The sequence below is a fragment of the Sphaerodactylus townsendi genome, unplaced genomic scaffold (assembly GCF_021028975.2).
Source record: "Sphaerodactylus townsendi isolate TG3544 unplaced genomic scaffold, MPM_Stown_v2.3 scaffold_599, whole genome shotgun sequence".
Taxonomy (NCBI): Eukaryota; Metazoa; Chordata; class Lepidosauria; order Squamata; family Sphaerodactylidae; genus Sphaerodactylus; species Sphaerodactylus townsendi.
Window position 1 is genome coordinate 1 of NW_025950802.1, and position 12,864 is coordinate 12,864.

Genomic DNA, 12,864 nt, shown 5'->3' on the forward strand with positions numbered 1-12,864 from the left:
GGCTCCTGCCCTTCCCAAGGCCTGGGGAGGACAGAAGTCGGCCTGCAGGGAGGCCTGGGGGGTGGCGGCAGATGGCTCAGATGGGCGCTGCAGTGGCAGGCTGGCTCCTGCCTTCCCCGGCCTCCCTGGAGCAAGGGGAGCCAGCCTGTGGCTGTGGCAAACACCTCAGCCAGCCAGCAGCGCCTCAGAACGGGGGAGCCGCCAAGTGCCGGCCGGTCACTGTACTGCGAGAGAGGCCGGCCATGGGGACCCAGTCGGCACCTGGCGCCCCCCACATGACGAAATGGCGTGCACCCAGGGATATGGGTTACTCCATGTCCCATGGGCGGTACGCCCCTGGGGCAACAGAAATACCCCTAAACATTTGGTGTGGCCAATCACTGCTATTCTCTGGCTTGGGCCCTCAAACTGCGGCATGGCATGAAAAACAAAGACAACCTTGTCATCTGCCACTAAGAACTAGTGTTTATTGCGTCACGAATTTAATAATGTTACCTCCCACCTGGCTGTGAGCTGACTTCAAAGATGCCGAGAAGATGCCGGGGGACCGTTGTATTGTTTATTGCCCACCATTCAGCCCACTAAATATTACATAATTGCTGGTTTCTTTTGTCGTCAGGAAATGGATGGCTCGTGGCCAGTGGCGTAACTAGACAAACTGGAGCCCTGGGCAAAACCTGAGTTTGATGCCCCCCCAGGCGCGTGCCCAATGCAACGCGCAACCCCCCCCCCCCTTGTAGCTACGCCCAGTGGCGTATCTAGGCAAACTGGAGTTTGGCGCCCCACATGGGCAGCCACCCTCCCCCACTGTGACCAAGCAATGATTTTTTACACCAGGTTGTTTCAAAGTCACCATCACATTATAGAACATGCCCCAACTCACAAATCTGAGCACAGCAATAAGCCATGCCACACAACAGAAATATTTTTTGAAAACATTTTCAAAATGCTTTCAAAATGTTTTATTACTGCTATGAAAACATGTTACGGTGTTGTATCCAGTACCCCCAATTGGGGGAAACAGCATCACTTTCAATGTTTCAAAGGAGAATCTGGGCTCCCTAGTTTAAACAAGTGATGCTGGAATCCACCCCCAAACAGCATCCTTTTCAATGGTGTTTAAACTAGGGAGCCCAGATTCTCCTTTTAAATCCACCTTAAAGGGAGAATCTGGGGTTCCCAGTTTAAACAACATTGGAAGTGATGCTATTTTGGGGTTGATTCTCCCCTACCCTGAAACAGCATCACTTGCAATGTTTAAACTGGGGACCTCAGATTCTCCCTTTAAATCCATGTCAAAGGGGGGGGGGGATTTAAAAGGAAAATCTGGCAAAATTTGGGAGGTGCCTGCTGGCAGGGGTGCAATTGTTAAGCTAGCAGCACCAAACTTTCAGGGTATCTTTAGGAGACTCCCCTAATGATACCACCCAGGTTTGGTGAAGTTTGGTTCAGGGGGTCCAAAGTTATGGGCCCTCAAAAGTGTAGCCCCTGTCTTCTGTTAGCTCCCATTGGAAACAATGGGGGATGGGGTACCCCCTTTGGGAGTCCATAACTTTGGACTCCCTGAACCAAACCTCACCAAACCTGGGTGATAGCATCAGGAGAGTCTCCCAGAACATCCCTGAAATTTTGGTGCTGCTAGCCTAAAAACTGCACCCTCTGCAGGCCAAAAATGGAAAAAACACTGAAAATACAAAAAAATCTCACAAACAAACCTGCGCCCCCCCCCCCACAGGGCTGCGCCCAGGGCAACTGCCCACTTTGCCCAATGGGAGGAACGCCTCTGCTCGTGGCTGCTCAGAATTTTGATGCATGAATAACCCATGACTCAAACAAGCTTAAAATGGATGCAACTCGCTCCGTCCTCTAAAGAAACAAGGAAAACTGAAAGAAAATCACGAGGCTGGGGAGAACAGTGTGGTGTAATGGTTAAAGCGCCAGATTGGAATCTGGGAAAACCCGGGTTCGAGTCCCCGCTCTTCCATGGAAGCTTGCTGGGGGACCCTGAGTAATTCAGTCAGACTTAACCTACCTCACAGGGCGGTTGTGAGGATAAAGCAGAGGAGATGAAAACTTTGGGTCCCTATTGGGGATAAAGGCAGGATATAAATAAATAGAAGAAAAGTTTGGATTTATACCCTGAATTTTTTCAACTGTAAGGAATCTCAAAGCAGCTTACCAAGTCCTGTGAGCAGCAGTGGCGTAGGAGGTTAAGAGCTCGTGTATCTAATCTGGAGGAACCGGGTTTGATTCCCAGCTTCGCCGCCTGAGCTGTGGAGGCTTATCTGGGGAATTCAGATTAGCCTGTGCACTCCCACACATGCCAGCTGGGTGACCTTGGGCTAGTCACAGCTTCTCGGAGCTCTCTCAGCCCCACCTACCTCACAGGGTGTTTGTTGTGAGGGGGGAAGGGCAAGGAGTTTGTAAGCCCCTTTGAGTCTCCTGCAGGAGAGAAAGGGGGGATATAAATCCAAACTCTTCTTCTTCTTCTTTCCTTTCTTCTCCCCACAACAGACACCTTGTGAGGTAGGTGGGGCTGGGAGACTCTTAACAGAATGGTGCCTCGCCCAAGGTCACCCAGTAGGCTTCATGTGGAGGAGCGGGGAAACAAACCCTGTTCTCCAGATTAGAGTCCACCGCTCCTATCCACTACTCTACGCTGGCTCTTCACCATTGGCAGAGATTCCGTGGGCATCCCAGGTATAGTCTGAAACAGGGTCAGGGCAAGGTGGCCAATTGCCAGGAGGGGAAAAAACCTCTTGTCCCTTTAATTGAATCTTAATGGGGTGTTATTAACTGGGCGGTCTTATTTACTTCCATGCCGCCAGACGCTTCACCTGCCCATAGACCTTACGTGGAGCCCTTCTTAAAGGGAGAGGACATTTACTCCAGGTTTGCTGGCGCCCCGAGCTCGTGGCCATTACGTGCAACTGAATCGGCTTGTCAACTGGATCTCAGTCAGCCCAGCCACTCCCATGAATGATTCAGCACCTCTCCCAGATCGTGACTTGGAGCCAAAAATAGACACCTTTTGCATGTCCACACCCTTTTCGTTCACAGTTGAAGCAAACGGATCGGATTAGAACATAAGAACATAAGAACAAGCCAGCTGGATCAGACCAGAGTCCATCTAGTCCAGCTCTCTGCTACTCGCAGTGGCCCACCAGGTGCCTTTGGGAGCTCACCTGCAGGATGTGAAAGCAATGGCCTTCTGCGGCTGTTGCTCCCGAGCACCTGGTCTGTTAAGGCATTTGCAATCTCAGATCAAAGAGGATCAAGATTGGTAGCCATAGATCGAGTTCTCCTCCATAAATCTGTCCAAGCCCCCTTTTAAAGCTATCCAGGTTAGTGGCCATCACCACCTCCTGTGGCAGTGTAACCCCCATGCCCAGAATGGGTTGGCCCAGAATGGGTTGACCCAGTAAGGGGGTGGAGACTCGGAGCAGCAGAGAGGCTGCAAGAGCTCTTTTGCAGAAGAAGCAAGGCTACCAGACTTGGACCTTGATTTCTATAAGCCCTTAACACCTTGTTAAGGCAATTTCAATATTGTTGGGAACTACTGGGAAGGTAGTTGTTGTTTTGCTGTGTTGTAAATGTTGGAGTTTATTGTTTCAGGGTTTTCTTGTGTGGTTGTAATGGGTGAGAGTTCTCCTGGAAACCTTCATCATGTTGCAACCTGTTCATCAAGCCCTTGGAGTCTTCAGGAGCCAGCCAACTTGCAAAGAAGAATTTGGACTTGGCAATATCAGTAGACTGTAAATAGAAGGACTTGAAATGCAACCTGAACAGGACCTTGAATTGTAACGTTAAATGTTGATGTTTTACAAGTGTTAATTGTAAAGAAAAGTAAACCATTTTGTTGTTTAAAAATTGGTTCTTTGCAACTCCTTCCAAGTACTGCCCCACAGAACCCACAAGCTGAGGTTACAGCAGCATATTCCAAACACCAATCACACGTTGCGTGAAGAAGTGTTTCCTTTTATTAGTCCTAATTCTTCCCCCCAGCCTTTTCAATGAATGCCCCCTGGTTCTAGTATTGTGAGAAAGAGAGAAAAATTTCTCTCTGTCAACATTTTCTACCCCATGCATAATTTTATAGACTTCAATCATATCCCCCCTCAGCCGTCTCCTCTCCAAACTAAAGAGTCCCATTTCTGCATCAAAAGGTGACAGAAGCAGGTGACAGAAGCAAAGTGTCTATTTTGTTGGTCTTCTTATGTTTTTCCATAAAGCTCTATGCCCTGCCTATTGGCTCTCCAGGACAACTGTCTGGCTGTAGTGCGAAACAGGATGCTGGATCTGACGGACCACTGGTCTGATCCAGCCAGGCTCCTCTTATGTTCTTAAGCAACATCCCAGCCCCTTTTGTATCCAACATGGCTCTGAGTTACCTGACAGCAGGTTCTCACAGGTTCCCGAGAGTAGGTTACTAATTATTTGTGTGTGCCGAGAGGGGGTTACTAATTGGTGATTTTGCCACGTGATTTTTGCCTTAGTTACGCCCCTCCTCTCAGCAGTAGCACACAGAACTTGAAGCAGTCTAGCAGGAGGTGCACCAGCGTGCATGGCAGCCTGCGCCTGCGTGCATTCGTTTCCCGCCCAAGGACCGGCGCAGTGGCTGCGTCCTTGCCACAGCCCCACCCAGGAATGCCCCACACCCGGAATGCCCAGCCACGTCCCCGTCGTGCCCCGCCCAGTCCCATTGGCACTACGCCACAGTTTGAATCCCACCACCATGGGAACCTGTTACTAAAATTTTTGGATCCCACCACTGGGCTAGATCCTGCTTACAACCTTGGTTTTGGGTTAAATCTGAAACGAGCCACGAAGTTAATCTTCCTTGCCACAGCCTAATTGGTGATTTTTGGATCCCACCACTGCCTGACATCATCTGTATTGACGCTCTAATCTGGTGAACTGGGTTTGATTCTCCACTCCTCCACATGAAACTGGCAGGATGTCCTTGACCTGTCACGGTTCTCTCGGAACTCTCTCAGCCCCACCTACCTCACAAGGTGTCTGTTGTGGGGAGAGGAAGGGAAAGGAGATTATAAGCCCTCTGAGTCTCCTTACAGGAGAGAAAAGTGGGGTATAAATCCAAACTCCTACTCCTTCTCTTCCTCACCATGCTGGCTCTCGAAAGGTTTCTAGCTGCTGTTAAAACAGACAGCAGCTGGTTTGCTTCTTTAAAAGGAAGCATCTGTACTCTGGATACAGCTCTATTGACAATTCCCTCCTCCAAATTCTAGCTACCTTAAGTAGTAGTAATAGAAGAAGAAGAGGAAGAGTAGTAGTTTGGATTTATATCTTCCCTTTCTCTCCTGTAAGGAGACTCAAAGGGGCTTACAATCTTCTCCCCCCCCCCCACCTCAAACACGCTGTGCGGTGGTTGAGGCTTAGAGAGCTCCAAAGAACTGTGACTAGCCCAAGGTCCCCCAGCTGGCATGTGTTGGAGTGCACAAGCTAATCTAGTTCACCAGATAAGCCTCCACAGCTCAAGTGGCACAGTGGGGGATCAAACCTGGTTCTCCAGATTAGAGTGCACCTGTTCTTAACCACTACTGCTCCTCTGCCCAACAAGCAATAAGTAAGCTTGAAGGTTTTTATAGCTGGAATCAACTGGCTATTGTGGGTTTTGAGGGCTGTGTGGCCACGATCTGGTAGTTTTTGCAACTAAAGTTTCACCTACATCTATGGCTGGCATCTTCAGAGGCATGTCACAGTGAGATGTGTTTCCCGCGACATGCCTCTGACGAGCCTGCGACATTCCCGTGAAGCCAGCCACAGACCCAGGTGAAACATTTAGGAGCAAAAACTGCCAGACCACAGCCATCCAGCCCAGAAAACCCATAGCAGCAGAGGTGGGATCCAGCAGGTTCTCACAGGTTCCCAAGAGTAGGTTACTAATTATTTGTGTGTGCCGAGAGGGGGTGACTAATTGGTGATTTTGCCACGTGATTTTTGCCTTAGTTACGCCCCTCCTCTCAGCAGTAGTGCACAGAACTTGAAGCAGTCTAGCAGGAGGTGCACTGGCGTGCGTGGCAGCCTGCGCCTGTGTGCATTCGTTTCCCGCCCAAGGACTGGCGCAGCGGCTGTGTCCTTGCCACAGCCCCGCCCAGGAATGCCCCGCCCCCGGAATGCCCAGCCACACCCCCGTCATGCCCTGCACAGCCCCATTGGCGCTACGCCACAGTTTGAATCCCACCACCATAGGAACCTGTTACTAAAATTTTTGGATCCCACCACTGCATAGCAGCCAATAAGGAAACTGGGCAACAGACAGATATGCAGGATTATGGGATAGCCCTGCCCTGAAATAGTCCACATCGACTTCCAGCAAATCAGGGGTGGCAGTTTGAAGAGTGACATTTGAGTCCAAGAACATTTTAAAGATCAAGAACATTTTCCACGGGACAAGCTTTCGAGAATCAAAGCTCCCTTTGCCAGACGCTAGTGCAGACATATCTGACGAAGGGACCTTTGACTCTCAAAAGCTTCTACCCTGATAGGTTAGCCTTTACGGTGCTACTGGACTAAAAGTTAGCCTTTAAGGTGCTACTGGACTAAAATATTGTTCTTCTACTGCAGACCGACCGGGCCACCCCCTCAAAACTATGTGTTGTATTTTTCTGCCGTTTCAGCAATCGTTTCCGTGGCCTTTTCTACGGCTGTGAGATGAACTGCTTTCAGGTTGGCGATCCGCTGCAGCACTGCCGACCACGCTAGGCCTCAAATCAAAGCTTCGACACAAGTAACTGTTTTCTATTACACCAAAGTTTTGCCTTGTGGTTAAGTGCCTTTGTTCAATAAATATTTGATAGGGAAGTGCAGAAGCGTGGTTTTTTTCCCGTACAGTTCTCGTCCTACTGTATTAATGAAACTGTAGACTTTTTTTACTTTCAGAGAAGTTGGCGAATCTATTTTGGTCATGAATTTAGAGCGGGGGGGCAGTCTGGTGCCCGTGGGAGCCGTGGTGCCCACCCATACCTTTTCTGGCAGGGGTCTGCAACCTGCAGCTCTCCAGATGTTCATGGACTACAATTCCCAGGGGCTGATGGGATTTGTAGTCCATGAACATCTGGAGAGCCGCAGGTTACAGGCTCCTGACCTAGTGTATTAGGAAATGGACAGGGCCAGGTGTGGGTTTTTCCCAGCAAGGCTTCTGATTGGCTGCTGGGAATTTGATTGGCAGTGTAGAATTCTACAAACGTTGCTTCGGCAGCCACTGCCACCACACCACTGGGATCTTCACCGTGTGACTGAAGGTAAACTGTGGCAGCCATGTTGTCGCTGACTCCGCCTCCTGCAGCAACCATTTTGCGGCAGCCGTTTTGTGAATGCACGCTCTGTGCTGTGTCAGCAATCCTAATACTCCCACATGCTCAGAAAGGTAGGGACCCTGACAAGAGTATAGTCGTGCCTGAAGATACTGCAATTTCTGAATTCCCGAATTAAATTTTCTTCCCTTATGATGTCGAAGCATTCGGCACGTAGCGTTTATTTTAAATTGTTAACTTTTGACAGCATTTTTTTAAAAGTAGTTTCTACTTTCCTAGGGAACGGAAGACAGATAAAGTAGGGCAGAGAGGTCCAACTCTGGTGCTTCAGATGTTCATGGACTACAATTCCCATCAGCCTCTGTTGGAATGGCCAATGGGGCCATGCCAGCAGGGGCTGATGGGAATTGTAGTCCACGGACATCTAAAGTGCCAGAGTTGGACACCCCTGAAGTAGGGAACCGTGTGGGGAGATTTCATGCTCGTTGAGTAATGAGCTCACAAAATAAGCAGGAGTTTACACTTGATGGTTTTAAAACACCATGAGTGACAGCAGCTTAAAAAAAGAAGAAGAAGAAATCATTGCCCAGGTTGAGCACTGCTGACCAGCTGCCTTCGCACAGGATGGAGATTTATCAGTTTCATGTAAGGTCTTGAAAGGACGTCAGCCATCTTCTGCTGTAAAAGCCTCTCGGCTTCCAGGGCTGATTCGTATTCGCGGCGCTCCTCTTCCTTCTCAAACTCCCGGGCCTGCCTGATGTGTTCCATCTGAGCTCGGAGGTCCTCCCGATATTCTTTCGCTTGCCGCAGGCGCCTGGCAGAAGCATCAGAAAAGACAACCCAGATTTCAAATTTTTGTTTTGTTCCATTTCTATCTCACCCTTTCCTGACCGGGGTTGGGCTCAGGAGGGCTACTATGTTCATTAAATGCGGTGGTGGGATTCAGCCGGTTCTCACCAGTTCGGCCGAACCAGTAGCTAGCAGCTGAACCCTACCACCCCGGGGGAGGGTTAGCTGCAGCCGCCGCCTTCCCTCACCTCCCCTGCCCCTGCGGCCCAACAATCCGCAACAGACAGGTAAATGGGGGGGGGGGCGAGCAGCAGGGGGGACGAGCGGCGGGGGACGACAAATCATTAGTTAAATTAATAGAATCCCGCCACTGATTAAATGCTTGCAACAAAACCATCAAAACCTCGATGCAGCAAATGGTGCCAGAAAAAGAAATCCCCACATCGTGTGGGTGAGGGGTGGGGGCAGAGGAAGAAACAGGGAACTCAGATTCTCATGGCCGACTGATGAATAACCAGCATGGTCCTCAACTGCGGGCCCTGCATCTTGTAGGTCCTCCGTCTTACTAGTCCTACAGAGCCAAGTCCCACGGAGCCCGGATCTCACTCAACAGAGAGTTCCACCGGGATCTGGTCCTGGCTGAGGACAGCTGGACATATTTCAGTCCAGGGATGACCAGCAGGCTGGTTCCGGTCAAGCACAGTGCTGTTTGGGGGGTATAACGGGAAAGGCAGTCCTGCACCTGTGATGGTTCCAGTCTGTTTAGGGCTTTAAAGGTTAACACCAAAAGCGTGAACCTGATTTGGAATTCAATCTGAAGTCAGTTGTTAGGTCTTGAACCATGAAGCAATAAATGGACTCTGTATCATTGATCAGCAGCGTTTATTGATAGGCATCGAAGCACCCACCTGGGGAACCCGGCTTTTGCTACCAGTTTTATTCCGATGTTAATCCCCCTTCCCGTTTTCCCAAAGAATGTGAGAAAGAGTTAGTTTAGAGCTAAGGCGCCCCCAGGTCGGCGATAGACAGAGATAAAGTCACCTGGCATCCTGCCCCCACAGGACAACCAAAACAATCCCGCTTCCCATGAGACCAGAAGTGTCAGGGGTAAGCCTAGTTATCCACTCAGCAGGTGAAGCCATAAAGTAAAGATCAAGGAAAGAATGTCCCAGAACGGAAGTGATAGCATATAGCAGGCTGGTTACATATATCTTGTAGCAATTACATTGAGCAAGGAATGCATCTCAATCAACTAGATAAAAATCCCCAACACCAGTGCAGCTGGTAGAGCACTGCATGTTTATGTGGTCTTCAAGGGGTACCCTTAGGGACGCACACCACGTGGGATGCCCCCACAGGACAACGAAAACAATCCCGCTTCCCATGAGACCAGATGTGTCAGGGGTAAGCCTAGTTATCCACTCAGCAGGTGAAGCCATAAAGTAAAGATCAAGGAAAGAATGTCCCAGAACGGAAGTGATAGCATATAGCAGGCTGGTTACGTATATCTTGTAGCAATTACATTGAGCTAGGAATGCATCTCAATCAACTAGATAAAAATCCCTAACACCAGTGCAGCCGGTAGAGCACTGCATGTTTATGTGCTCTTCAAGGGGTACCCTTAGGGACGCACACCACAGCATTCTGAACCAGATGTGTTGGGGTGAGCCAGCGAGCCTCGTAGGGTCTCAGAAAGTGCACGGGAATGCCTGCGCCATCTGTTGCCCTCCGGGCAAGCAGACTCACTGATCACAAGACCCCCATATGACTCCGCGGGTCACCAATTGTCCTGAACCAAAGGGACAAAAGGTGCATACCCCAGGTATGGATTAGGCCCAGACAGGGCGTTTCCTCCTGCACGTCTGCAGCCCTATGATTCATGTGCCCAATGTTACTCAGCTCTCCGCCTCTCAACCCACCTCCCGAAAACCCTAATAAAAGGAGCCAGGGACCAGAGCACGAGAGATTAGCCGCTGGCTTCTCTCCACCGGACCATGATATCATGGCGTCTGTAGCCTATTCACGCTTAGGTGCCCTTAACAACCTACAGCTGCAGGCCTACGGGTAGTCTGAAGGATAGCCCCGTGTACAGGGAGTTACAGTAATCTAGTCTGGAGTGACCACTGCATGAATCATTGTGGCTAGGGACAGATTCAGTTGCCTGGCCTGGCCTGGTGAAGATGACCAAATGCCTCCCTGGCCATCTCTGTGACCTGGGCCTCCAGGGAAAGGGAAGCAGCTGGTACACGCTGAGGCCTGTCGAGAGTTGGCAGGTGAAGCCACTGATCTGGACCCCTCCAACACAGCCACAAGACCTCCATCCTGAATGTATTACATTTCAGCAGAGTCTGCTTCAACCACTTCACCGCTCGGTGCTTTAATTTCTAATATCCAGTCCAAGGGGGAATAAATTAATATTAACAATATAATAAAGTATAATAAGCGGCAAACAAATAATGCAAAACAACAGGGACAAGGAAGGGAGGCCAGCTGATTGGATGCTGTTGCAGCCCTCAACCATAGGATCTGTTCTCTTAGCTTCCGTTTTATCCTCACAACAACCCTGCAAAGTAGGTCTGGCTGAATGTGTGTGCGTGAGAGAGAGTGACGAGCTCAAGTTTCCGTAGCAGAGTAAGCATTTGTACCTAAGTCTCCCAGGTACTCCTTCAGCACTTGGCTCGATACACCACACTAGCTCTGAACGAACGAAGTTGCCAGTCGTTCCAGTTCTGGGGCAGGGTGGGGGGCGGACATACAAAGAGGAAGCAGGGAAGCGAGTGTCGGTGATGGGAACAGAAGCTGCTCCCCGTGCTACCACTGAAGTGACGCCTCTTCTCTTTCTAGAGTGGCAAGCTGAAACCTGGCACACCAGGATCAGAATGCACCTTGCATATTTCTCTTCTTCTAGACGATTGTATTCTCGAATGGCCGCATTCAGCAATTCCTTGTCTCTGAGAAGGGCCTCCTGCTCCTGAGCGTTTCTCTGCACTGGAGGAGAGAGGAAAAAGCGAGATCAGGAGACTCCCTGGGATCAAACGGCAGGTCAAAACAACCTGCTCTAAACAGCCACATCCTGATCGCGGCCTTGGTGAGGGAGTTAGCCCTACCCGTACCAAACGGTTTATCCAGAGGTGGGATCCAACCAGTTCTTACCACTACTCTAGAAGTGGTTACTAATTTTTTCTGAGTGCCGAGAAGGGGTTACTAAAGCAACCTCCCTGCCCAATAGGGACTGATGCGTGTGTCAAGCTGGCGCCACTGTTTGAATCCCACCACCATCGGAACCTGCTATTGAAATTTTTGGATCCCACCACTGGGTTTATCCTGCCTTCCTGAAGTTTCGAAGAAACTTATCAAAGTCGTCGTTGGAATTTTGCTTTTTTTTTGTCTTCAGGTCATATCTGACCTACAGCGACCCCTGGTGGGGTTCCTTTGAATATCTTTATTGTGTTTTTCAAAGAGAAGGAAGAAAAAAAGGGCATACAGAAACAACAACAAAGTCAAGATGAAGACAGAAAATAAACATTTAAAAATAACTTCCAAATATTCACAGAGCAGGTTCATTGCTTTCCAATACTGGCCTAAGGATATTTTCATGTTTAAAAAGAACAATACAATTTAGAATCTTAGAATCACAGAATCATAGCGTTGGAAGAGACCACATGAACCATCCAGTCCAACCCCCTGCCATGCAGGAACACACAATCAAAGCACTCCCAACGTATGTTCATCCAGCCTCTATAAAAAGCTCCAAAGAAGGAGACTCCACCACTCTCCAAGGCAGTGAATTCCACTGTCGAACAGCCCTGACGGCCGGCCTTCTCTGATGATATATTATCATCTCAATTACTATTTCCTACACCAAAATGCAAGAATTACCATCTTGACCTGGAGACAGCTCCCCGTCCCAGCTGAAGAGCTTAATTTTTGCACTTCGCAGATGATTGTTTTCGGTTTCTGTAAACGACTTCTTGCCGGTATAGTATTTTCTCTCCAATCTAACGTTCAGTAATAGGGGGTGTGAGCGAGAGATGTTTTGATGGATTCGAACTTTTAAGTGATGACGCTCGTCTTACATTTTTCTACGCCTTTAAAGTTTGGGAGTCCTGCGTCCCAGGAGAAAAGAGGCACGGAAATACATATGCTGGATAAATGACTAAGCAAGGCACCCTTACATTTCTCTTGGATCTGAAGCTGCCTCGTATCCAGGACCTCCTTCATTAAGCGCTCCCGGGCCGCCTTCCCTTGCTTCTCCCGCTCGGCCCTCCTGGCCCACATCCGGGACATCTCTTCTTCCCTCACTTTGTCCATTTCTTTTTCCAGGCGTTTTTCCTCCTCCATCTGTTCAGCCAGGTATGCCCGATACATCTGCTGCTCTTTCAATAGCTCCTTCTGCAAAATTTAGACCATGCAAAGTTGCAAAAAAGTGGGGAAAAACAAGGGGACACCAGAAGAAGAGGAGAGTTTGGATTTATGCCCTCCCTTTCCCTCCTGTAAGGAGACTCAAGGAGGCTTACAAGCTCCTTTCCCTTCCTCTCCCGACAACAGACACCTTGTGATGTAGGTGGGGCTGAGAGAGTTCCGAAGAACTGTGACTAGCCCAAGGTCACCCAGCAGGAATGTAGGAGCGCGGAAACACGTGTGGTTCACCAGATAAGCCTCTGCCACTCAGGTGGAGGAGTGGGGAATCAAACCCGGTTCTCCAGGTTAGAATCCACCTGCTCTTAACCACTACACCACGCTGGCTCCCCAAGGGCACGAGGGCTACCAAGTTCCAGATAATAATGCTGTACATCTC

At 49.5% G+C, this 12,864-nt stretch overlaps 1 protein-coding gene across 1 annotated transcript; it reads right to left on the reverse strand.

The window, feature by feature from the left end:
* Positions 1–7,482: 7,482 nt before the first annotated feature.
* Positions 7,483–12,458, reverse strand: LOC125425497 (cilia- and flagella-associated protein 53-like; the record flags this gene model as incomplete). Its single annotated transcript, XM_048483092.1, has 3 exons — positions 7,483–8,091; positions 10,952–11,054; positions 12,242–12,458. Coding segments are annotated over 3 exons (555 nt in total), but the record flags the coding sequence as incomplete, so codon positions are not given.
* Between the last annotated feature and the right edge of the window lie 406 nt (positions 12,459–12,864).